Raw genomic sequence first — 26,619 nt, forward strand, 5'->3', positions numbered from 1 at the left:
CCGCAGGGGCCGCGCCCGCATCCGCAAAGGCTACTGCGCTCTCCCGGGCGCCGTCCCTCCAGCCAGGAGTGGACATCCTGCCCGCGCTGCTCCCGCCGCCTCCGCCTCTGCCGACGCCCAGCCTGGACGCGCGGCGGGCGCTTTCCTTCCTCACATCGCTCTTATCGCGTCCCGAGCTCCCGGGACCCCGCTGGTCGCCTCTTTCCCAACGAGCGCAGGGCCCTGCGAGTCCTGCCCCCCTCCGGGTGCCGCGGCCTCCAGCTGGCGTTTCCGGGGCAGACAGAGGGTGGGCGTGTGCTTGCGAGCGGCCGCAACGCCGCGCCGAGCCCGCGTCCCCGGCGTCTGGGAGCGGAGGTTGTCAGGGCTGTATGCGTCCGACGGGGACACGGGGACTGCAGCACCCTGGGGCTGGCGTAGCTGTCGCGAGCCTTAAGGCCGCGCCTGCGCCGTGGCGGCCGAACTGGCGCTGAACAGACGGGCGGGGCCGAGCGTGAGGCGGAGTCTGCGCACTGCTGCTTTGCAAATGAAGGTGGGCGGGGTGGAGCGAGCGTGAGAGACGTGCCCCCGACCAATAAGTGCAGAGATCGCTCGGGGGCGGGGACCTGCTGCCGCGCTACAGGCTGCGGTTGGCCAGAAGGCAGCGGGGGCGGGCTCGGCGCGCGCGGCTCCGCCCACTCCGGGCCCCTGCTAGGCGGGAAGGCGGCGCCCCGGCCGAGGTGGCGGCGGCTCCTCAGGTAAACGGCGGGTGGGGATGAGCCTTCGGCGGCGCTGGGGAAGAGCCCCTCGGGGAAGTCTGGGCTGAAGAGCCTGGGGCGGCTCCCTTGGCGGGGCCGCGGAGGAAGCCGAGTCAGGAGGCGCCTCCCCAAGGTCACAGGGCGAACGCTGGGAGGGTCCTGGGTGTCGCGGGGACCTCGGCTCAGGTGTGCGCCGCGCCACAGCCCGGAAGAGAGGCCGGAGCTGTGCGGCTGTGCTCCTCCTCTGCGCCGCTAAGTCGTCTCGGCCGCGCGACCACCCCTCTTCGAGGAGCTTGGTGGTCCCCGGTGCCCGCCCCTCCGCGGGAGCCCGGTGGTCCCCGGTGCCCGCCCCTCCTGTGAGCCCGGTGGTCCCCAGTGCCCGGCGCTCCCCGGGAGCGCGGTGGTCCCCGGCCCTTCTCCCCCCAAGCGGGGCCACCGGGGGTCCTCTCTCCGGGAAGCCAAGCATACGCCCGGAGCCTGCAAAGCCGGCGTGCCCCGGGCCTCCGTATGCCTTCCGTATTCTCTGACGATCGCGAGCAGGAAGGTGATTTGACTAGTCACGAGGATGACTGGTCATAGCGTGCCGGGCATAGCGCTGGCAGGGCCGCCGGGAGCCAGCCCTCACTCAGCCAAGGTGAGACTTAGGGGGTCGGATTTTCGGGCAGCGTCAGTGCAGCTGCAGTGTTAGGGTCAGAGGAAACCACTCTGCGGGCGCTGGTGGCTCGGTCCTACACACTCTGGGGAGGGGCTCCTTTGCCTGCTCAGTTGGGGAAGGGACAGACTCATAAACTCAAGTGCAGTGAGGTAGGCAGAAAAGGGGTACGGGGGTGTGGCCGAACTTAGGGATGTGAGCAGAGTTGGGTCGGGGACAGCCCTGTAGGCAGGGACCACTTTGGAAGGGGATGGTGGTGAACGCACACGATGCGGTAAGAGGCAGGCAGGGTAGGGCCGGTGATAAGTCAGGTGAGGGTGGTGAGTTGAGTTTAGAGCTGTTGGGTCTCAGTGCGATGACCATGGATGGAGATGTCCCGAAGACCTCGGGTCCCGGGGAGGCGAGGGCTGGAGATGCGTGTGGGAATCGTTGTTTGCGGCATGTTTCATCGGTGGTACGTGTTTGTGACGTGGCTGCATGGACAGTCTGGGCACCCTAGGGTGCTGCCGTCAGCAGGATCTTCAGTGCTCAGTCTCAGGCTCTCAGGGTCCCCGTGAACAGGTGTCTCTGGTCTCTCTTTGATGTCAGAGTGGAATGACCTGAGGCTAAGGTGTTTTTGTTAACTTGAAACTGACGTGCAGGCCGCTGTGGCTTGTGGAGACCTGCACCTCGTCATTTCCCACTGGCTGGGGTTGATTGCTGACTGCTGAGGGACTCCAGGGGGTCAGAGGTGGAGGCTGTGGGGCATGTGCTTGCCTGAGTTCGTGGCTGTCTCCTGTGTCAGGAAACAGGTGCTCGTGCTTAGTTTTCTTTCCCAGGGTCCACAGAGGCCCAGGAGAGAAGCCTGGTTGCTGCCCTCTGTCTCGTAACCCCCCTTTCACAGAGCTGGGTTATTTGGGGTAGAGATCCTCTGTCTGTGCCGGTCCACCCAGCTTGGTTTCTTTGGGGTAGGAGCACCAGGAAAGGCTCCCGTGGCTCTTGGGAGCTCCTAGCCAGTGTGCAGAGAACACGGACTGCTGCCCATCATGAGAAATGTGCTTTCTTCACTGAGCTTGAGGGGCCACCTGGTTTTGGGGGTTTGCACGAGCACCAGTGACACAGCTTGGTGTGGCCTGTATTGAGGAACCATGTTCTCGGTGGACTGTGAGCAGTGGGATGTGGGATTGCATTTCCCAGGGTCATCAGCCTTATTGGTGACTTTGGAAGTTGATTCTGTGGCTGCTGTGCTGGGAGAGAAGGTTCCTTGGACCTGACGCGTGGGTGGGGCATTCTGTGACCTCCCAGTCTCCCTGCACACACCCAGCCCTGCAGGCTGGCTCACCACTGCTTCTGGGCTATTGATTCCTGTGGCCTGCACAGCCTCGCACACCCCCTCCTAACGCTTTTGGACCCAGTGCAGCACCTCTGTTGTGGGCACAGGTGTGGCAGCCATATACTTTTTGTGGCCGGAGGGCTTTCAAGACAGGAACTCTGGGCCTGGGATGGTGACTGGCGGGTGTTTACTAAATGTGGTTGAATTAAATGAAAAGGAAGCAGCTCTTTCATTCACACAGAAATGTGTGCTATGTAGGGAGAGAAGACCCTATCAACCCTGCCTGCCACCTTCTCCCATTCGTTTGCTTTTTGTTAATTTAACCAAAGCCCTGATTGGCATTTGTGTTTTTTTCTGACATCCCCATTACATACATGTGTGTGTACTAGTACGAGGGCATCTGTAGATAGATGTGGAAAAGTGGATGTTTAGCCACTGAGGCTTGTTGGGGCCGTTCTTCAGGTTCTGCTACTGGCACCAGCACCGAGTAGCCCCTGTCCTCAGCACGTCAGATGCTCTTGGTGTTCAACTGTGTGCTGGCCTCACTGCAAGTCTTTGACTGGTGACACTTTTTGCCATGTAGCCTACAAATAGAGGAGCTAGTCATCACTGATCGTCACCATTTGTAGGTGGTGGGACAGGGCACAGGGATTTTCCATGCCTGCTCATGGCTTACTGGCTCTGCCACTGAGCCCTTATCCAGCCACTGATGCAGGAGTGCTGGGAAGAGAAGAGTGTGGTCCCTTATGGAATAGGGGAAGGGAAGTGCTGGGTAAAGTAGAGCATGGTCCCTGGCTAGGGCTCCACCGCCATGGACCTGGATGAGGACAGGCACTCCTGCCTTCCTGCCCAAATGTTACATTTCCCAAGACCACCCTGGCCTGCCATACCTGGCTCCTGTGCCTATATAAACCTGAGACCCAGGCCAGGTGTGATGGCCCATGCCTGTAATCCCAGCACTTTGGGAGGCCCAGGCAGGCGGATCACTTGAGGTCAGGAGTTCGAGACCAGCCTGGCCAACATGGTGAAACCCCGTCTCCACTAAAAATACAAAAATTCGTCGAGTGTGGCGGTGGGCGCCTGTAATCCCACCTACTCAGGAGGCCAAGGCAGGAGAATCGCTTGAACCTGGGAGGCGGAGGTTGCAGTGAGCCGAGATTGCGCCATTGCATTCCAGCCTGGGTGACAGAGCAATATTCTGTCTCAAAAAAAAAAAAAAAAAAAACCTCCAAGACGCTAGCAAGGCAGGGACACAGGCAGCTGGACATAGGAGCAGATTGGCGGAAGAAGACACAAGCAACTGGACCTCGAGGGGAACACGCCAGTGGAAGAGCACACCAACAGATGCCAGCACTCTGGCAGGCCATCGACTGGCTGGACAGGGTGGAGTTTGGCCAGGGCAGTCGGAGGAGAGCTGGGGCCGCCAAGCAGCCCAACTCCAGAGGAAGACCATCTCCCTTCTGGCTCCCCCATTGGCTGAGAGCTGCTTCCACTCAATAGAACTTTATACTCATTCTCCAAGCCCAGGTGTGATCCGATTCTTCTGGTACACCAAAGGGCAAGAACCCGGGATACAAAAAGCCCTCTGTCCTTGCGACAAGTGGAGGGTCTAATTGAGCTGTTTAGCACAAGCTGCCTATAGACGGCAAACTAAAAGAGCACCCTGGAACACACGCCCACTGGGGCTTCAGCTGTAAACATTCATCCCTAGATACAGCCTCCCGTCTCTGTGCTCCCCTAGAGGTTTGGGCAGCGGGGCACTGAAGAAGCAATTCGCACCAACATCACACGCCCTGCGACAGGGACAAGGGGACCTTTCCGCAGCACTGTGCCGCACTGCCGTCGGCTCTGGAAGGGTGGCTGAGTGTCTCTGTTCAACCTAGGGGCAGTCAGCACAGTCCCCATATGTCTGCCGGCGATCTCTCTCTCTTCTGAGAATTCTTGCACATCCTTTGCTCTCTTTCCTGTTTATCTCAGGGATGTGCCCAAGCTCCTTTGCATACAGTAGTCCTTCCCTGTCCACAGGGATATGTCTCATACCTATATACCTATGATAAAGTTTAACTATAAATGAAGCACAGTAAGAGATTGACAGCAACGAATAATAAAATAGAACAGTTTATGACAATACTCAAGACAGCCTGCAATTTAAAACATGAGTTCATTTCTGGAATTTTTCTATTTAATATTTTTGGACTATGTTTGATTGTGGGTAACTGAAACCAAGGAAAGTAAAACAGGATAAGAGGGGACTACTATGTTAATATTAGGCAAGTCATCTTCTCATATATATTATGATTGGTTTATCATAACTGCCTTGTTTTTTTATTTAAAAAAAATTTTTTTTTTTTGAGACGGAGTCTTGCTCTGTCGCCAGGCTGGAGTGCAGTGGCACGATTTCGGCTCATTGCAACCTCTGCCTACTGGGTTCAAGCCATTCTCCTGCCTCAGCCTCCTGAGTAGCTGGGACTACAGGCATGTGAAAAATTATTATTATTATTATTATTATTTTTTTTTTTTTGAGACAGTCTCGCTCTGTCGCCCAGGCTGGAGTGCAGTGGTGCGATCTCGGCTCACTGGAAGCTCCGTCTCCTGGGTTCACGCCATTCTCCTGCCTCAGCCTCCCGAGTAGCTGGGACTACAGGCGCCCGCCACCACACCCGGCTAATTTTTTGTATTTTTTAGTAGAGACGGGGTTTTACTGTGTTGGCCAGGATGGTCTCCATCTCCTGACCTTGTGATCTGCCCACCTCGGCCTCCCAAAGTTCTGGGATTACAGGCATGAGCCACCACGCCTGGCCATGACCTCATATACTTTCTTCTCGTGCTGAGAACACTTAAAATCTACTCTCAGCAATTTTCAAGTAACCGTTGCTGTTAACTCTAGTCATCTATGTTGTGCAATTGATCTCTTGAATTTATTCTTCCTGTCTAACTGAAGCATTGACCCTGTGACCAACATCTCCCCAGTCCTCCACCTCTGCCAGCCCCGGTAACCACCGTTCTACTCTGCTTCTAGGAGTTCAACTCTTCATAGAAGTTGGGATTCCACGTGTGAGATCACGTGGTCGTCTTTCTGTTCCTGGCTTATTTTACTTTACGTAATGTCCTTCAGTACATCCCATTTCTTGCAAATGACAGGAATTCCTTCTTTTTTTTTTTTGAGATGGAGTTTCACTCTTGTTGCCCAGGCTGAAGTGTAATGGCTCGATCTCGGCTCACTGCAACCTCCGCCTCCTGGGTTCAAGCAATTCACTTGCTTCAGCCTCCCGAGTAGTTGGGATTACAGGCACCCACCACCACGCCCAGCTAATTTTTGTATTTTTAGTAGAGATGGGGTTTCACCATGTTGGCCAGTCTGGTCTCGAACTCCTGACCTCAGGTGATCCACCTGCTTCGGCCTCCCAAAGTGCTGGGATTACAGGTGTGAGCCACTGCGCCCAGCCTCCTTTTTTAAGACTGAATAATACTCCATTGTGATATACCACATTTTCTTTGTTTTATTTTTATTTTGTTCTTTCTTTAAATATATGCCACATTTTCTTTATTCATTCATCCATTGGTGCACACTTAATGCTAATTCCATATCTTGGCTTTTGTGAATGGTGCTGCAGTAGCCATGGCAGTGCAGATGTCTTTTTTGAGATCCTAATTTCATTTCCTCTGGATGCGTACTCAGGATCATTGGATGATATGGCAGTTCTGTTTTTATTTTATTTTTTATTTTTTGAGACAGAGTTTTGCTCCATCGCCCAGGCTGGAGTGCAGTGGCACGATCTTGGCTCACTGCAACCTCTTCCTCCTGGATTCAAGCGGTTCTTCTCCCTCAGCTTCCCGAGTAGCCAGGACTACAGGTGCCCACCACCACACCTGGCTAATATTTTGTATTTTTAGTAGAGATGGGGTTTCACCGTGTTAGCCAGGATGGTCTCGATCCCTTGACCTCGTGATCCGCCCGCCTCGGCCTCCCCAAGTGCTGGGACTACGGGCGTGAGCCAAAGCGTCCACCCTATTTTTATTTTTTTTGAGATGGAGCCTGGCTCTGTTGCCCAGGCTGGAGTGCAGTGGCAAGATCTCGGCTCACTGTAATCTCCACCTCCTGGGTTCAAGCCATTCTCCTGCCTCAGCCTTCCAAGTAGCTGGGATTACAGGCACGTGCCACAACGCCGGCTAATTTTTAAAAATTTTTTTAGTAGAGACAAGGTTTTACCATGTTGGTCAGGCTGGTCTCAAACTCTTGACCTCAAGTGATTCGCAGCTGTAGACCTCAGTCTATGGTACAAACTAGGCAGCTCAACTTGTTCTTATAAAGTCATGGCTTTCTTCTGCTTCTGGGGAGCACTTCCAGCACCACTACTGGCACTTTGTATGGGTCCCATGGTGTCATTCAAGGCACTGACTAAACCTGATGAAGAATGTGGGAGAACCACGGGCGACTGGTTTTACTGCAAACTGCTCATGTGGGGGTGATGGCGTCCCACGGTGTGTTAAGCAGATACACTCACTGCCTGAGCTCACTGCAGTAGCAATGAGAGGTGCTTTGGCATTATCACAGTAGTTCAGTATGTGCTACACTTAATTCTGTGTAGCTGTGATTCAATACTGCATCTTTTTTTTTTTTTTTTTTTTTTTTGAGACAGAGTTTCACTCTTGTCACCCAGGCTGGTGTACAATGGCATGATCTCAGCTTACTGCAACCTCCGCCTCCTGGGTTCAAGCAATTCTGCCTCAGCCTCCCAAGTAGCTGGGATTACAGGCATGCGCTACCACGCCCAGCTACTTTTTTTTTTTTTTTTTTTTTTTTTTAAGATGGCTTGCTCTGTGGCCCAGGCTGGAGCGCAGTGGTGCAATCTCAGCTCACTGCAACCTCTGCCTCCTGGGTTCAAGCAATTCTGTGCCTCAGCCTCCCGAGTAGCTGGGATTGCATGCACCCGCCACCATGCCTGGCTAATTTTTGTATTTTTAGCAGAGATGGGGTTTCACCATGCTGGCCAGGCTGCTCTTGAACTCCTGACCTCGTGATCCACCCACCTCGGCGTCCTAAAGTGCTGGGATTACAGGCATGAGCCACCACGCCCGGCCTAATTTTGTATTTTTAGTAGAGACGGGGTTCCTCCATGTTGGTCAGGCTGGTCTCGAACTCCTGACCTCAGTTAATCCGCCTGCTTCAGCCTCCCAAAGTGCTGGGATTACAGGTGTGAGCCACCGCACCCGGCCTCTCAATACTGCATCTTTATGTTTGTTTAGATTTTTCTTGACTGCAGATGGCAGCATGTAGGGTCTGTAAGTGTGCATATATATTTTGATAAATTTTAACTTCTTACAACAGATTCGTGTATATTTCATGGTAAATGATAAAATAGACTAGTGTCTACATATATTTTATGCATTCATGACATATTTCACATTTTCTTAAATTTTTTTGATATCTCTAGACTACGTTTGTCCATAAGTTTTTTCAACGTGTCACAAATCTCCAAAAAGTTTTCCAATATATTTATTGACACAAAACTGTGTATAAGTGAACCCATGCAGTTGAAACTTGTGTTGTTCAAGGACCAACTGTATGATGTTAATTACAGGTTTTTCTTAGGTGTTTTTCTTTTTTCTTTTTTTTTTTTTTTTTGAGATGGAGTCTTGCTTTGTCACCCAGGCCAGAATGCACGATCTCAGCTCACTGCAACCCCTGCTTCCTGGGTTCAAGTGATTCTCCTGCCTCAGCCTCCTGAGTAGCTGGGACTACAGGCGCCCACCACCACTCAGGCTAATTTTTGTATTTTTAGTAGAGACAGGGTTTCAACATGTTGGCCACACTGGTCTCGAACTCGTGACCTCAAGTGATCCATCTGCCTCAGCCTCCCGGAGTGCTGGGATTACAGGCCTGAGCCACTGCACCCGGCCAGTTTTTCTTAAGTAACAAGTTGAGGCCGGGCGCGGTGGCTCACGCCTGTAATCCCAACACGTTGGGAGGCCGAGGCGGGCGGATCACCTGAGGTTGGGAGTTTGCAACCAGCCTGACCAACATGGAGAAACTCCGCCTGTACTAAAAATACAAAATTAGCTGGGTGTGGGGTGCATGTCTGTAATCCCAGCTACTCTGGAGGCTGAGGCAGGAGAACCGCTTGAACCCGGGAGGTGGAGGTTGTGGTGAGCCGAGACTGCGCCATTGCACTCCAGCCTGGGCAACAAGAGTGAAACTCCGTCTCAAAAAAAAAAAAAAAAAAAAACAAGTTGAGCAGGTTTCCTTCTCTTCCTAGTTAAGGTAGTTCCCTTCTCTTCTTGAGAATTTTTATCATAAGTGAACGTTGGATTGTGACAAATGCTTTTTCTGCATTTATTGAGATGATCGTGATGTGAATTATATCAGCTGAATTTAAAAATATTAAAACCAGCTGGGCACGGTGGCTCACACCTATAATCCCAGCACTTTGGGAGGCCGAGGCCGGCGGATTGCCTGAGCTCAGGGGTTTGAGACCAGCCTGGCCCAACGTGGTGAAACACCATCTCTCCTAAAAAAATACAAAAATTAGCCAGGCGTGATGGTGTGTGCCTGTAGTCCCATCTACTCAGGAGGCTGAGGCAGAAGAATCGCTTGAACGTGGGAGGCAGAGGTTGCAGTGAGCTGAGATTGCACCATTGCACTCCAGCCTGGGTGACAGAGCAAGACTCTGTCTCAAAAAAAAAAAAAAAAAAAAAAAAAAAAAGAATTTGCACATCTGTGTCCATGAGGAATATTGCTTTGTAGTTTAATTTCTTTTTTTTTTTTTTTCTTGAGACAGAGTCTCATTCTGTCCCCAGGCTTGAGTGCAATGGTGCTATCTCGGCTCATTGCAAACTCTGCTTCCTGGGTTCAAGCAATTCTCTTGCCTCAGCCTCCTGAGTAGCTGGGATTACAGGCGCACACCACCACGCCTGGCTAATTTTTGTATTAGTATTATTATTTTTAGACAGAGTCTCACTGTGTTGCCCAGGCTGGAGCGCAGTGGCGTGATCTCGGCTCACTGCAACCTCCGCCTCCCGCATTCAAGGGATTCTACTGCCTCAGCCTCCTGAGTAGCCGGGATTACAGGCATGCGCCACCACGTCCAGCTAATTTTTTTGTATTTTTAGTAGAGAAGGGGTTTCACCATGTTGGTCAGGCTGGTCTCGAACTCCTGACCTTATGATCCGCCTGCCTCAGCCTCCCAAAGTGCTGGCTTGAGCCACCATGTACAGCTAATTTTTGTATTTTTAGTATAGACAGGGCTTCACCATGTTGGCCAGGCTGGTCTCAAACTCCTGACCTCAAGTTATCCACCCGCCTTGGCCTCCCAAAGTGCTGGGATTACAGGCGTGAGTCTGTATAGCTTTCTTACAAGGTCTTTGGTTTTGTTATGAGAGTAATGCTCAGAAAATTAGTTGGGAAGTAGTCTTTTCTTTTTAATTTTTTCAGGAAGAATTTGTGTATAGTTGGTATTATTTCTTCCTTCCATGTTTGGTAGAATTCCCCAGGGAAACCATCTAGGTTTTATGGGAAGGTTTTTTACTATGAGTTCGATTTCTTTTTAGATATGGGACTATTTAGGTTATCTCTTTGTGAGTGAGGTTTGATAGCTTGTAGCTTGTGTCTAAGGGATTTGCCTATTTCTTTTTCTTTCTTTCTTTCTTTCTTTTTTTTTTTTTTTTTTTTTTTTTGAGAAGGGGTTGCTCTGTCACCCAGGCTGGAGTGCAGTGGTGCAGTCTTGGCTCACTGCTACCTCTGTTTCCCAGGCTCACGTGGTCCTTCCACCTCAGCCTCCTGAGTAGCTGGGACTACAGGTGCGTGCCACCATGCCCAGCTGATTTTTGTACTTTTGGTAGAGATGGGGTTTCGCCATGTTGCCCAGGTGGTCTTGAACTCCTGAGCTTGAGTGATCCACCTGCCTTGGCCTCCCAAAGTGCTGGGATTACAGGCATGAGCCACTGCGCCTGGCCATCTATTTCTTTCTTTTTTTTTTTTTTTTTTGAGATGGAGTCTGGCTCTGTCGCCCAGGTTGGAGTGCAGTGGTGCTATCTTGGCTCACTGCAAACTCCGCCCCCTGGGTTCAAGCAATTCTCCTGTCTCAGCCTCCCAAGTAGCTGGGACTACAGGTGCATACCACCATGCCCAGCTAATTTTTGTATTTTTAGTAGAGTTCGGGTTTCACCATACTGGCCGGGCTGGTCTCGAACTCCTGAACTCAGGTGATCCACGTACTTCAGCCTCCCAAAGTGCTGGGATTACAGATGTGAGCCACCACGCCTGGCCAATTTTTCTATTTTTAGTAGAGATGGGGTTTCACTGTGTTGGTCAGGCTGGTCTCGAACTGACCTCAAGTGATCCACCCACCTTGGGCTCCCAAAGTGCTAGGATTACAGGCATGAGCCACCTCACCTGGCCTCTAGTTTCTTAAGGTAGAAGTTGAACTCATTATTTTTTTCCTGCACATTCTCTGTATACTTTAATCATTCTTCTTTTCTAAAAAGACATTTAGTGCTATAAGTTTCCACAAATTTTGATATGTCTTTTCATTTTCATTCACTTCAGTGTGCTTTGTAATTTCACTTTTGATTCCTTTTTAGACCCATGCGTTATTTCAAAGCATATTAAATAGTTTTGAAACTCCTGGGGATTTCTCAGATACCTTTCTCTTATTGATATATTTAATTCCACTGTGGTCAGAGAACATACTTTGTATGCATTGAATTCTTTTACACTTTTTTTTTTTAAATTTTTAGCAACAGGGTCTCACTCCTGTTGCTGAGGCTGGAGCGCAGTGGTGTGATCTCTGCTCACTGCAGCATTGACCTCCTGGGCTCAAGTGATCCTCCCACCTCCCGAGTAGCTGGGACTACAGGCGCGCGCCACCACGCCCAGCTAGTTTTTGTATTTTTTGTAGAGACAGGGCTTCGCTGTGTTACCCAGGCTGGTTTTGAACTCCTGAGCTCAAGCATTCAAACTGCCTCGTAGCCTCCCAAAGTGCCAAGATTACAGGTATGAGCCACTCTGCCTGGCCGAATTTTCTGTTCACTTGTTCTAACAGAGACAGAGGGCCGGGCACAGTGGCTCACGCCTGTAATCCCAGCACTTTGGGAGGCCGAGGTGGGTGGATCACCTGAGGTCAGGAGTTCGAGACCAGCCAGGCCAACGTGGTGAAACCCCATCTCTACTAAAAATACAAAAATTAGCCAGGTATGGTGGCCCGTTTCTGTAGTCCCAGCTCCTGGGGAGGCTGAGGCAGGAGAATCACTTAAACCCGGAAGGCGGAGGTTGTAGTGAGCCAAGATCCTGCCATTGTACTCCAGCCTGGGTGACAAAAGCGAAACTCCGTGTCAAAAAGAAAGGAGAGAGAGAGAGATGTTGAAATCTATACTGCAATTTAGATTGGTCTATTGTTCCTTGCATTTTTATTAGTTTTGGCTTTGTGTATTTTGAAGCTCTGTTACCAGGTAAAAATGTTTAGGATACTTAATATTTCTGAAATCTAGTTTGTCTAATGTGACTCCAGCTTTCTTGTAACTAATGCCAGCCGTGTTTTTCTTTGCCCATCCTTTTGCTTTTAACCTTGTAGTGTTAACATATTTAATCTTTCCTGTAGTTTCTCAAACATATGAAATAGTTTTAATAACTAATGTCTGTGTCTCTGAACTCTTTCCTTTGTGTTATTTCTGGGTCAGTTTGTATTGGTTGGTTCATCCTCACAATGGGTTGGATTTTCTTGCTTCTTTGCACGCCTGGTAATTTTTTTTTTTTTTTTTTTTTTTTTTTGAGACGGAGTCTCGCTTTGTCGCCCAGGCTGGAGTGCAGTGGTGCGATCTTGGCTCACTGCAAGCTCCGCCTCCCGGGTTCACGCCATTCTCCTGCCTCAGCCTCCTGAGTAGCTGGGACTACAGGGGCCCGCCACCACACCCCGTCTAATTTATTGTATTTTTTAGTAGAGACAGGGTTTCACCGTGTTAGCCAGGATGGTCTTGATCTCCTGAGCTCATGATCCACCCGCCTCGGCCTCCCAAAGTGCTGGGATTACAGGCGTGAGCCACCGTGCCCGGCCCACGCCTGGTAATTTTTGATTGGATGCCAGGCGTTGCTTTTGCTTGGTGTTGCTGGATATTTTTGTGTTTCTGTTAGTATTCATGAGCTTTGTGCTGGGAGCTGGCTAAGTTACTAGGGAACAGTTTGATCTTGTCAGACCTTTCTTTTAGCTTTGTTAGGTGAGACCAGAATGACGTTTAGTCTAGGACTGATTTGGTTGTTTACTGAGGTGGAATCCTGAGCTCTGCCTGGTGCCCCATGAGTCATGACGCTTTCCACACTTTCCACTCCGGCTGCTGGGAGCAGGCCCCATTCCTGGACCTGTGGAAGCCCTGGATGTTGCTTCTCCTAATCCCTTTGTGTGGCTCTTTCTGCAGCCTTGGACAGTTTGTTCTCCTACAAGGCATTTGTCTTAGTTTTCTAATGCTGATGCAATGCATTATCACAAACTTAGTGCCTTAAGCAACACAAATTTATTACCATAAAGTTCTTGGAGTCAGAAGTCTACCAAGGGTCCCACCGGCTAGAACCCAGGCACCAGACAAATTTATTACCATAAAGTTCTTGGAGTCAGAAGTCTACCAAGGGTCCCACCGGCTAGAACCCAGGCACCAGACAAATTTATTACCATAAAGTTCTTGGAGTCAGAAGTCTACCAAGGGTCCCACCAGCTAGAACCCAGGCACCAGACAAATTTATTACCATAAAGTTTTTGGAGTCAGAAGTCTACCAAGTCTCACCAGCTAGAACCCAGGCACCAGACAAATTTATTACCATAAAGTTCTTGGAGTCAGAAGTCTACCAAGGGTCCCACCGGCTAGAACCCAGGCACCAGACAAATTTATTACCATAAAGTTTTTGGAGTCAGAAGTCTACCAAGGGTCCCACCGGCTAGAACCCAGGCACCAGACAAATTTATTACCATAAAGTTTTTGGAGTCAGAAGTCTACCAAGTCTCACCAGCCAGAACCCAGGCGCCGGGGGCTGCTTCCCTTCCTGGTGCCCCTGGGAAGGATTGCTTCTGCTGTCTCAGGTTCCTGGCAGAATTTGGTTCTTTGCATCTGTAGGACGGAAGCTCCTGTTTTCTTGTCAGCCGCCAGCTGAGTGCCATTCGCAGCTTCTCCAGGCCACCTGCATTCCTTGTCTCAGAGCCTCCCTCCTGCATCCTCCAAGCCAGCAGTTGTGGGGTGAGTCCTTCTCACGCTTCAAATTTCTCCTCCCCCCTCTTCCGTCTCTTCTCTTTGACGCACCTGGGAAAGGTTCTGTGCTTTTAAGGACTCATGTGATTAGTTTGGTCTCACCCAGGTAATCCAGGATAATCTCCCTGTCTCAGGGCCTGTACCCTTAATCTCATCTACTGAATCCCCTTTGCTGTGTAAGGGTTCATACACACAGGTTCTGGGGATTAGGGTGTGGGCAGTTTTGGGGCTATTATTCTGCTGACCAGTAACTTGCTGAGTGCCCAGGGAACCCGCTGCAGGTCTCTAAAGTTCTCTCTGGGCAGCGCTTTCTCTGGTATGAGAGACTGCAGACTCCGGCCGCCTTGGTATCGGCTGGCACTCCCCGTTCTGTCTCATCAGCTTAGGTGTTTTGCTGGGCCCTAGGACTGGGTCCTCTCCAGGCAGTGAGCTGGGCTCTTAGGGCTCCGCCTCATTTCCTACCTCTCAGGCCGCACAGTCCTTCATTTTCTGATGTCCATTGTCCTGAGAAACAGTGGTTTCTTGTGTCTCGTCCAGTTTTTTAGTTGTCCTGTGATTCTCGCCTGGGCCGGGAGCAGGCAAGTCCAAGTCCGTGTGCCCATTTGTTTTGTTAGCTCCTGTTTGAGTTGGGCGAGCGTGGCTGCTGCACTGGAAGGGGTGCTGCACGGTCGTGGACTGGCGTTGGTTCCGCCCGTTTCTTCCTGGACGACGGAGCTGGGCAGTGCTGGCTACCCGCAGGGCACAGCCTCTGGTCCCAGAGCCCGGCCACTCAGCCCAGCTTCTCCGCCTCCCAGCTCAGCTCAGGCCTGGGAACTCTGGCTTGTGATGCTCCACGTCAGGCGTGCCCTTGTCTCTGGGAAGTGTGTGCTGTGGGCGCTTTCACAGGTTTTCTGCCCTGCCTGGGAGCCACTGCCCTCTTCAGCTCTTAACTCTTCCACAGCTTGGGATCTTTATGGAATATGTTTTTTTGTTTTTCTTTTCTTTTTTTTTTTTTTTAAGACAGAGTCTCACTCTGTCGCCCAGGCTGGAGTGCAGTGGCACAATCTCAGCTCACTGCGACCTCCACCTCCCGGGTTCAAGTGATTCTTCTGCCTCAGCCTCCCGAGTAGCTGGGATTACAGGCATGCGCCACCACACCCAGCTAATTTTTGTATTTTTTTAGTACAGACTGGATTTTACCATGTTAGCCAGGCTGGTCTTGAAATCCTGACCTCAGATGATCCGCCCGCCTCAGCATCCCAAAGTGCTGGGATTACAGATATGAGCCACTGCGCCCGGCCCTGTTTTTCTTTTCTTTTTTTTTGAGACAGGGCTCGCTCTGTTGCCCAGGCTGGAGTGTAGTGCAGTGGTGCAATCTCGGTTCACTGTAACCTTCGCCTCCCAGGTTCAAGCAATTCTCCCACCTCAGCCTCCTGAGTAGCTGGGATTACAGGCATGAGCCACCAGACTGGCTAATTTTTTTGTATTTTTAGTAGAGATGGTGTGTCACCATGTTGGCCAGGCTAGTCTCAAACTCCTGGCCTCAAGTGGTCCACCTGCCTCAGCCTCCCAAAGTGCTGGAATTACAGGCATGAGCCACTGCACCCGGCCCATGATGTCTTTTTTCTTTCTTTCTTCTGTTTTTTTTTTTTTCTCTGAGACAGAGTCTCACTCTGTCGCTCAGGCTGCAGTGCAGTGGTGTGTCCTTGGCTCACTACAACCTCTGCTTCCCAGGTTCAAGCGATTCTCATGCCTCAGCTCCCTGAGTAGCTAGGACTAAAGGTGCCTGCCACCACGACCGGCTAATTTTTGTGTTTTTAGTAGAGACAGAGTTTCATCATATTGGCCAGGCTGGTCTCGAACTCCTGACCTCAAACAATCCACCCACCTTGGCCTCCCAAAGTGCTGGATTACAGGCATGAGCCATCGCTCTTGGCCAAGATTTCTATGATTTCTTACTTCGCCTCCAACCCATGTGTGCACAGCGCAGGGAGGTGTCCTGGCTGGTCAGGGATGGGTCATGATGTCTCTCCTTCATTTTTCTCTGGAGTATGTTAGGAAGGAATGGTGGATGGGAGGTGATCAAGGGAATTAAGGGGCTGGTGGGAGACTCAGAGAACAGAGAATGTGAGTGTTAGGATGCTGGCTGCCATGCTCATGGTGGGCCTGCGGCCCCTCTGATGACGTAGGTCCTCAGAAAGCGTGACACAAGACTTGAATGTGTGTCCATGGTGAAGAGGCAGAGGGAACTTGGACGCTTCCTGGACTTGATTCTTAGGGACCATTGTTGCATGCAGTGGCGCATGGCATGTGATGTGTGAAAGCTGTGGTGCCCGTGCTCAGTTCCTCACAGTGTGGAGGAGGATGCTGTAGGTGGAGGTGCATCCACTCCTGCTGGGGCTGATGGTGACGAGGTGCCACTGTGGGCCAGCTGTGGACAAGCCTGTGCAGGCCAGTGAGGTGCTGGTAGGGACTGATGGGTGCTCAGGGATGGAGGAGAGCTGGAAACTGTTGAGGATCATGATGCCTTTTGCCCTCCCTGAGTGGCTCAAAGAAAATGTGACAGAGATATTTCCCCCAGAACAAATTCATTTAAATTGTGTATTTTACACGGAAATGGTAATTGCCTGTGAACTCAGATATCGTAGAGGCTTATGAATTAAATCTTGTGATTTTGGTTATTCCAGATGGGAGAAGAAGTTGTCCATGTTCACACTGGGTGAAGGAAGCTGAAACCACAGACATGACTGAGTCCTCCATGAAGAGTGAGTGCGTGGGGATTGGGGGTGGCCGGGTGTGAGGCCTCTCTTGCCTCTGGGTGGTCAGGGCAGGCCAAGGCTCTTACCAGCTCCAATGGTGCCTAGAGTTTCCACCCTATACTCGGGAGCCTGAGTGGGTTCTGGGCAGGTTGGGTGATGTGGCAGGTGTAGACTTCTCCCACACGAGCCTTCAGTTTGGGACTCCAGAAAAGCACATGGCATCCAGGATGTGATTTGAAGGTTTGTTTTACTTTTTTTTTTTTTTTTTTTTAATGACAGAGTTGGCTGGGCACAGTGGCTCACGCCTGTAATCCCAGCACTTTGGGAGGCCAAGGCAGGCAGATCACTTGAGGTCAGGAGTTTGAGACCAGCCTGACCAACATGGTGAAACCCCGTCTCTCCTAAAAATACAAAAATTAGCCAGATGTGGTGGCAGTTGCCTGTAGTCCCAGCTACTCGGGAGGCTGAGACAGGAGAATCGCTTGAACTCGGGAGGCGGAGGTTGCAGTGAGCCGAGATTGTGCCACTGCACTCCAGTCTGGGCGATGGAGTGAGACTCGGTCCCCCCCAAAAAAAAAAAAAAAAAAAAAAAGGGTCTCCCACTATCACCCAGGGTGGAGTGCAGTGGTGCAATCATGGCTCACTGCACCCTCAAACTCCTGAGCTCAGGTGATCCTCCTACCTCAGCCTCCCAAGTAGCTGGGCCTACAGGTGCACGCCACTATGCCCAGAAGTATTTTTCATAGAGATGAGATTTTGTCATGTTGCCCAGGCTGCTCTTGAACTCCTGGGCTCAAGTGATCCGCCCTCCTCAGCCTCCCAAAGTGCTGGGATTATAGGCGTGAGCCACTGCGCCGGCCTGGAGTGACTGTTGAATGAACATGCTCTCTCCAGGTTTTCATCAGAAAAAAAAATTAGCAGTTTTCAAGGGCTGTTCAGGCTGCTGTAACAAAATATCTTAGATTGGGTAATTAATGAATAATAGAAATGTATTTCTCACAGTACTGGCAGTTGGGAAGTCCCAGATAAAGGCACCGGCACATTCAATGTCTGTGAGGGCTGTTTTCTGACTCATAGATGGAGTCTCTTGCTGTGTCATTTCATAACTGGAGGGGCTGAAGGGACTAGGATGTCCTTCAAGCCTTTGTTTGTTTGTTTGTTTTTTAAGGCAAGGTCTCACTCTGTTGTCCAGGCTAGAGTGCAGTGACCTCCTGGGCTCAAGCCATCCTCCCACCTCAGCCTCCCAAGTAGCTGAGATTACAGGCATGTGCCATCACACCCAGCTAATTTTTTTTTTTTTTTTTTGAGATGGAGTCTCACTCTGTCGCAGAGGCTGGAGTGCAGTGGATCTCAGCTCACTGCAACCTTCACCTCCTGGATTCAAGCGATTCTCCCTGCCTCAGCCTCCAGAGCAGCTGGGATTACAGGTGCCCGCCACCATGTCCGACTAATTTTTGTATTTTTAGTAGAGATGGGGTTTCACCAGGTTTGCTAGGCTGGTCTCAGACTCCTGACCTCAGGTGATCCATCTACCTCGGCCTCCTAAAGTGCTGAGATTACAGGCGTGAGCCACTGTGCGCAGCCCACACCCAGCCTATTTTTTAAAATTAGTTTTTGTAGAGATAAGGTCTCGCTGTGTTGCTCAGGGTGGTCTTGAATGCTTGCCTTCAAATGATCCTCCTACCTCGGCTTCACAAAGCACTGGGACTACAGCGTGAGCCACTATGCAGGGCCTCAATCTTTTTTGTGTGTGTTTTTGAGACTAGGTCTTGTTGTGTCGCTTATGCTGGAGTGTGGTGGTGCTCTCTCAGCTCATTGCAACCTCTGCCTCCTGTCCTCAAGGGATCCTCCCACCTCAGCCTCCTGAGTAGCTGGGACTATAGGTGCATGCCACTACGCCGTAATTTTTGTTTTTTGTTTTGTTTTGTTTTGTTTTGTTTTGTTTTTGTAGAGACGGGGTTTCACCATGTTGGCCAGGCTGGTCTCAAACTCCTGGACTTAAGTGATCGGCCTCCCAAAGTGCTGGGATTATCAGCAGGAGCCACTGTGCCCGGCCATCAGGCATTTATTTTTTCCCCATCGAGATGGAGTCTCTGTCTGTTACCCAGGCTGGAGTGCAGTGGCGTGATCTTGCCTCATGCAGTCTCTGCCTCTGAGGCAGAGACGCAGGCCCCGGTTCAGGTCTGGGGTCCGCTCGGGCTGCCCCCATGTCCCCAGCTGAGGCTGTGGCTCCCTTAAGGCTGACTGTGTGCGGGGCCAGGATGGGTGAAGCTCTGCCCACTTGTCCCTGCTCCCTAGAGCTCTGTCCAAGGGATGAGCCACACCTCAGGGCTCTATAAGTGCCACTGTTGGGTGCCATGTCTTGAGCTTGAGGGACACCGAGAGGCCCGGAATGGCACTGGGGTGTTGATGGGTGGAGGTGGGGTGGTGAGAAGCGTCTGTGAGTACAAGTGGGGCTGGGGTGCCGCCCAGCCAGGGCACTGCAAAGCAGTGAGGAGGTGGGGTCGAGGGAGGGGGGACTAGCCTCACTGCCCTCAGAGGGCAGGCTCCCAGAGCACGTGAGACCTGGTGCTTCCACACATGAATGGCCACAGCCGGAAAAGCAGATGCAGACCCAGTTCAGTACGGGCCGGGTTTGCTTTACTGGCTGAATGTGGCCTTAGGTACAGTCAGATCTCATTGATTTGGATCAGCCTGTTTGTCTAACTACTGGACTTTGGAAATGGAGGGCTGTTAAAAGTCCAGCTTCCTGCTCAGGAAGGAATATCTTCCCAGAGGGAGACTGAGTCATGCACTGATGCCTGTGTGTTCCTCTGCCCCAGCAGGTGCCTCCTGGGATGTCCTCGTTGGCAGCCTGGGTGTGGTGCTGCTGGAGCAAAAGAGAGGGGACATCCACAAACCAGCCTGGAGGGTCTTGTTGGGGTGGAGTGGCCGGTTGTTGGGGTGGAGTGGCCGGTTGTGGGGTGGAGTGGCCGGTTGTTGGGTGGAGTGGCCAGATGTGGGGTGGAGTGGCCGGTTGTTGGGGTGGAGTGGCCAGATGTGGGGTGGAGTGGCCGGTTGTTGGGGTGGAGTGGCCAGATGTGGGGTGGAGTGGCCGGTTGTTGGGGTGGAGTGGCCAGATGTGGGGTGGAGTGGCCGGTTGTTGGGGTGGAGTGGCCGGTTGTGGGGTGGAGTGGCCGGTTGTTGGGGTGGAGTGGCCGGATGTGGGGTGGAGTGGCCGGTTGTTGGGGTGGAGTGGCCGGTTGTTGGGTGGAGTGGCCGGTTGTTGGGGTGGAGTGGCCGGTTGTTGGGTGGAGTGGCCGGTTGTTGGGGTGGAGTGGCCGGTTGTTGGGTGGAGTGGCCGGTTGTTGGGGTGGAGTGGCCGGTTGTTGGGGTGGAGTGGCCGGTTGTTGGGTGGAGTGGCCGGTTGTTGGGGTGGAGTGGCCGGTTGTTGGGTGGAGTGGCCGGTTGTGGGGTGGAGTGGCCGGTTGTTGGGTGGAGTGACTGGTTGTTGGGGTGGAGTGGCTGGTTGTCGGGGTGGAGTGGCCAGTTGGCACAAGTCCCTGGGATGCTTGGCCTGCCCTTTCCCATGTACAGGGAACCACCTGGCCTTGCCTGTAGAGCACTACATTTATTCAATGATTTTCTTGATTCAGCTGTGGTCCATGGGGACTAAGAGCCATAGGATGAGGCTATGTCTTTATTCCTTCATGTATTTCTCACTGCTGGGGTCTTGGACCCTCTGCCCAGTACCTGCCTGTCAAGGGCTATGTGTGGGCAATGGGGCCATGGGGAACCCCAGGCTGCCTGGGCATAGACCCTTGGGGAGCCTTCCTGAAGGGTCCGGCTGGTGAGTGAGCCAATGTCTTCAAGGAAGCTCAGGCCATGTGATCAGGACCAGAACAGCCTCATGCCTGCCTGTGTGGGAGGCAGGCTATGTCCTCTGTGTCGCTCAACCCTGATGGGCTAAATAGTGTGTCCTGGCCAGGCAGCTCCTCAGGGGCAGCTGGAATGTGAGCCCTACAGCTCCACAGCCTGTCACCGCAGTGCACCTGCCCTGCAGCAGCTCAGGTGGAGGGAGGTTATACAAGAGAGAAAGCAGCTGTGCCCTCTCCTGCTCTGTGTCTGTGATCCTCAGAGGCTACAGGTGTGTCCACTGCAGGAGTGGCAGCTGAGGTGTGATAGGAGAGGGCGCTTGGGCCTGAGCATGCTAACCAGGCTTTGTCACTGCAGAGCTGGCCTCCACCCTGCTGGACGCCATCACCGATAAGGACCCCCTGGTGCAGGAGCAGGTCTGCAGTGCCCTGTGCTCCCTCGGGGAGGTGCGGCCGGTGGAGACGCTCCGTGCCTGCGAGGAGTACCTGCGGCAGCATGACAAGGTATGTGTGCTCTTTGGTGGGGATGATGTTGTCAGGGCCATGATCGGTTGGGGCTTACTTGGTTTGGGAAGAGACAGTCCAGCCAGGAGCAGTGGGTCGGGTGTTACACAGGGGTGGCCACATGTCTAACCCCCCCACACGTGCCTATGTCAGGATGGGTAACCTGCCTTGTCTCATCATGTGTGGGGTATGGCCGCATCCCCCCACCATGGCACTGTTCAACCCTCCTGGCCGAGGCTCTTTGCTGCCCCTTTTACTCACTAAGTGGAGGCCTAATGGCTGGGCTGTGTGCCTAGTGCCTGAGGGACAGACCATGTTCCCTGCCTGAAGGACAGAAGGTTGTTTCTGAGAGAATCTCATCAACCCAAGGGGCCAGAAACACTGATAAGTGCTCAGAGAGTCCCCAAGGGCCCGGCGCTGCTGGTCTTCCTGCACCCTCAGGGAGGGGCTGCCCAGGAGGGGCCAGGGCCTTGCCTTGCTGTGCTGGAATGTCCTGTCCTCTCACTCAGGAGAGCTACAAGAGCCTCTTGGGAACTCTCTCTTCAGCCCCACAGGGATGCCAAATCAGTGATCTGAACCCTAGGACAGACGTGGCCCGGCTGGCTCTCGCCTCCCGGGATTTCGGCCTCGCCTGATCTTGGTTCAGTGGTTCTCTGTCACCGCTGACAGCGTTAGCACTGCATTGTTTGAAACTGTTATGTACGCTTTCTAGTTTTTCTCTGTGTGTGTGGTTTGGGCTGTTCTGGGAAGGGGAAGAGGCTTTTGCAGTATCAAAAGGCCATTATTCTTTTTGTTTTATTTAACATTTTGGTATGTAAAAAGGGACCTCTATACAGTGTATTTCTTATCAGCTACCATCTCCTGGGGAAGATGACCCAGTTCCATGAAAATACCTGCCCACTGCCGTGGCCTGGCGGCACTTCCTGGGGCAGGATCTCTCCTTTCTTCCTCTGTCAGCTGTCTTAGCTGTTTATTTTTATTTTTAATAAATTTATTTATTCATTATTGTTATTTTTTTTTTTTGAGATGGAGTCTCACTCTGTTGCCCAGGCTGGAGTGCAGTGGACCATCTCGGCTCACTGCAACGTCCACCTCCCGGGTTCAAGCGATTCTCCTGTCTCAGCCTCCTGAGTAGCTGGGACTACAGGTGTGCACCACCACACATGGCTAATTTTGTATTTTTATTTTTATTATTTATTTATATATGTTTTTTGAGATGGAATTTGGCTCTGTCACCCAGGCTGGAGTGCAGTGGCGTGATCTCGGCTCACTGCAACCTCCACCTCCCGGGTTCAAGCGATTCTCCTGTCTCAGCCTCCTGAGTAGCTGGGACTACAGGTGTGCACCACCACACACGGCTAATTTTGTATTTTTATTTTTATTATTTATTTATATATGTTTTTTGAGATGGAATTTGGCTCTGTCACCCAGGCTGGAGTGCAGTGGCGTGATCTCGGCTCACTGCAACCTCCACCTCCCGGGTTCAAGCGATTCTCCTGTCTCAGCCTCCTGAGTAGCTGGGATTACAGGTGCCTGCCACCATGCCCGGCTAATTTTTGTGTTTTAGTAGAGATGGGGTTTCACCATGTTGCCCATGTTGGTCTCGAACTCCTGACCTCAAGTGATCTGCCAGCCTCGGCCTCCCAGAGTGCTGGGATTACAGGCGTGAGCCACTACCTGGCCAATATTTACAGGTTTTATGGCTGCCTTGGGGTAGAATGAGGAGGAGAGAGAGGAGGGCAGAGCAGATCTGAGAGGGACTTTGCTCCTGAGCCTCCGTTCTGGGGTGTCCTCCTCTGAGCCCCAGCCACTCCATGCTTGTCCTACTTTGTTTCTGATTTTACCCCTTTTCTAACCTTTACATTTTTTTAACTGAATTTTTTAAAAGTCTGCCTTCACAGTTGCGTGTTTACATATTATACACATGCTGAGCTGGAAGCACTGACCCTGCGGGCTGTGACCCTTCCCAGGGACCTCCCCTGCCCTAGTCCTCTTCTGTCGTCTCCTCCTGCAGACCGCCTCCAGGAGGTTTGGGTCACAGCCTCCAGTTTCTGCCATTTGTTTGTGGATCTCACCGCATTTGCACTTCGCTTGATTGCGTCTTGCCTAGATAGCAGGCATGGTTCAAAGCCCACTGAGTCTCTCCAGAAAGATGTGGAACAATAGGGAAAAGCAATGCCACATCCCCCTCCAGGCCTCAGGTGTCAGCACAGTGTCCTGGGGTACTCCTGGAGCTTTACAGGTTTCAGCTCCTGTCTGGCGTCTGTATCTGTGGTTCTGTTTTTATGAACCCAGAGGCCCATGACTTTGTAGCATGCCACCTGTGCCACCGAGGGGTGCTGGGCCTCACGGTTTTAGACACATCCAGTCTTGTACACGTCAGCCAGGGTTCTGCACAGGACAGACAGACTCCTCAGGGGCCGTCAGGCCATGGGGAGGGACGGGATTTGGGGAAGAGAAGCAAGAATAGTAAAACTGGATTTTCAAATTCTGTGAGTAGGAAAACTCAAACTCACATTGTTTTCTCTGCTCTTACACCACGCAACAATCAACACAGAAGACTTCTGTGACCAAATTGGGGGGATTTCTCTCCACCAGTAAGCAGCAGTCAGTTGTGCAGTGGACACCAGCTGGGTGTCCTCAATTCAATTCCAACACCATCCACCTGGAGGTCGCGTCAGATCCGGCAGGTGGAGGGCTCAGTCCCACACAACAGCCCTGCTTCTGATGCCAGTCGCAAGCTCCAGGTGTGGCCTGTGCTTCTGACCGACCTGCCATGAATCAGGGTTTTCACGACCCCCTCCTCAGGCTTGATGAATTGCAGCAGTGGCTCACAGAATGCAGGGACAGAGTGGCCTGCGTTTACCCATTTATGACACAGGCTGTGACGAAGGGTGCGGGTGCACAGCAGGTGGAGGAGATGCTTGGGCAGGAATGGGGAGGGGCGCGGAGCTCCCGGGCCCTCCTGGGAACCACCTCCAGGCACCTGCATGGGTTCCGCTACCGGAAGCTCCTTTTGAGGGTTTGTGCTCAGTTGCGCGCCTGCTCACTTGAGGCATTCTTCCCTTACCAGCCAAGTGTTTCTAGAGGAAGGCCATATACCGGTTAAACACCACCATTTCACCTCAGTGTGCTTGCTGGAGCCCATTCACCCAACTCCTGAGATCCTCTAAGGAAGCTGCTGTCACCAGCCTTAGGTGTTTTCTTTCTTTTCCTTATTCCACCATGCAGAAGCTTTAGGTGTTTTCCATCTGCTGTGAGACTGTCTTTCCCTGGTGCTGGCAGTGACCAATTATTATTTTAGAGAGACGCCTAAACAACCGCCTGACCATCACCTGATGACCGCCTGACATTCCTAGTTGGGGGCCTCTCCTGCCCTGTTCATGTCTGCCTAGCAGCCTACTCTAACATCCTCTTGTCCAAGGAGACCCGGGAGCGACGTGGAAAACTACCTTCCAGGCTATGACAGACAGAAAGGGAGATTGGACACACCTCGTTATACCTGCTCCCTTTTGGAGTTTGGACAACCAGCGAACATTAGGTTAAAACAGAGATCGTAAGTCTGACAAAACAGACTCCTTGTAGCAATAAAATTCCAGACTGGACTCTGGCATAGCATCACATGATAGATAGTGGGCCCTGAAGGAAATAAAAGTATTTTACCCCAAAATCTATTCTTGACATATTTTGAAATGGCCCTGCAAAACCATATTTTGTGGAGGAAAATTGCATCTGTGGAGAATCTCCTTCCATTTCCAGGTCTTTTTCTGATCCAGAAGAGATTTAACTAAGAGTCTGACACCTTTAAGGTCTGAAAAGAGACATTTACTATCTATTATCTCTGAAGGCTGCTATCTGGAGGCTTCATCTACGTAACAAGAACCTTGGCTTTCACAAGCCCCTTTAATTCAGGCGTTTCTTTCTGCTGACTTTAAGTCCTTAGGCAACATTTAACTCTTTTTTTTTTCTTTCTTTTTTTCCCCCGAGAGGGAGTCTTGCTCTGTCGCCCAAGCTGGAGGGCAATGGCGCGATCTCGGCTCACTGCAACCTCCGCCTCCTGGGTTCAAGCGATTCTCCTGCCTCAGCCTCCTGAGTAGCTGGGATTACAGACGCGTGCCACCACACCAGCTAATTTTTGTATTTTTAGTAGAGACCGGGTTTCACCGTGTTGGTCAGGCAGGTCTCGAACTCCTGACCTTGTGATCTGCCCACCTTGGCCTCCCAAGGTGCTGGGATTACAGGTGCGAGCCAACATGCCTGGCCAGTTTAACTCTTTTAACCAGTTGCCAATCAGAAAATCTCTGAATCCACCTATGCCCTATAAGCACTCCCTGAGATGTCCCACATTTCTAGGCTGAACTAGTGTACACCTTCCATGTATTGATTTATGTCTTTGCCTGTAATTCTGTCCCCTAAAATGTATAAAACCAAACTAACCTGACCATCTTGGGTGTACTTTCTCAGATGTTCCCTGGGCCGTGGTCAGTCATAGTGGCACAGAATAAACCTTGTTAGGTATTTTAGAGTTTAGCTTTTTTGTCAACAGTATTTTTATTTAAAGGGGCTTATTATGTGTTTGCTTTCCTTGAAGAACTTTCCTAAGTGGGCCTTTTCCAACTGTGAATGGAGGCAGGGCTGTGAAAGTTATGGTACTTTTTTTTTTTTTTTTTCCTGAGGCAGAGTCTCGCTCTGTTGCCCAGGCTTGAGTGCGGTGGTGTGATCTCAGCTCACTGCAACCTCTACCTCCTGGGTCAAGCAATTCTTGTGCCTCAGCCTCACAAGTAGCTGGGACTACAGGCACATGCCACCACTCCTGGCTAATTTTTTTTTGTAGTTTTAGTAGAGATTGGGTTTCGCCACGTTGGCCAGTTTGGTCATGAACTCCTGACCTCAAGCAATCCACCTGCCTTGGCTTCCCAAAGTGCTGGTGATGTAGGATTCTTCTTTTTTATTTATTTATTTATTTATTTATTTTTTTTTTTTTTTTTTTTGAGACAGAGTCTCACTCTTGCCCAGGCTGGGCTGGAGTACAATGGCGCAAACCGGCTCACTGCAACCTCTGCCTCCTGGGTTCAAGCAGTTCTCCTGCCTCAGCCTCCTGAGTAGCTGGGATTACAGGTGCACGCCACCACACCTGTCTCATTTTTTTGTATTTTTAGTACAGGTGGGGTTTCACCATGTTGGTCAGGCTGGTCTCAAACTCCTGACCTGATGATCCACCCACCTCGGCCTCCCAAAGTGCTGGGATGACAGGCCTGAGCCACTGCGCCCAGCCATAGGATTCTTCTTCTTGGTCCCTTTGCAAGCCCTAGCGATGCCCCACCTGGGCCTTGCCCAGCCATGCTGGCGTGCCTCAGCTTGCCTACATTATAGCTTGTAACTGTGTTTGGCGGTTCCTGAACTCTTACACCACACCCAAGAAGAATGAGGATACAATGGACATTGAAGTGTGAGGAGGGCAGAGAAGAATTTTACTGAGCGATGAAAATGGCTCTTAGTGGAGAGGGGACGGGAAGGACAGGTCATGTTCCCCAAAGTCAGGCTGTCTCTTCGCCCAAGTTAGGCCACCTCCCCTCTGCCAACTGAGTCTGGGGTC

At 51.6% G+C, this 26,619-nt stretch overlaps 1 protein-coding gene across 28 annotated transcripts in view; it reads left to right on the forward strand.

The window, feature by feature from the left end:
* Positions 1-635: 635 nt before the first annotated feature.
* The window catches only part of MROH1 (maestro heat like repeat family member 1), a 111,817-nt gene continuing 85,833 nt past the window's right edge, over positions 636-26,619 (forward strand). For 13 of the 28 annotated variants that reach the window (XM_034966901.3, XM_055116081.2, XM_034966897.3 and 10 more), the window contains exons 1-4: positions 638-734; positions 13,796-13,915; positions 16,594-16,671; positions 20,878-21,023. In XM_034966901.3, coding sequence (XP_034822792.3) covers positions 16,650-16,671; positions 20,878-21,023 — 168 coding nt within the window. In that variant the 5' untranslated portion in view covers positions 638-734; positions 13,796-13,915; positions 16,594-16,649. Of the gene's footprint in view, positions 735-776; positions 1,369-13,795; positions 13,916-16,593; positions 16,672-20,521; positions 20,792-20,877; positions 21,024-26,619 lie in introns of those variants that run through there. The other 15 variants (XM_034966894.3, XM_063606495.1, XM_063606499.1 and 12 more) reach the window with 10 other exon arrangements.

This window comes from Pan paniscus, chromosome 7 (genome assembly GCF_029289425.2).
Source record: "Pan paniscus chromosome 7, NHGRI_mPanPan1-v2.0_pri, whole genome shotgun sequence".
Taxonomy (NCBI): domain Eukaryota; kingdom Metazoa; phylum Chordata; class Mammalia; order Primates; family Hominidae; genus Pan; species Pan paniscus.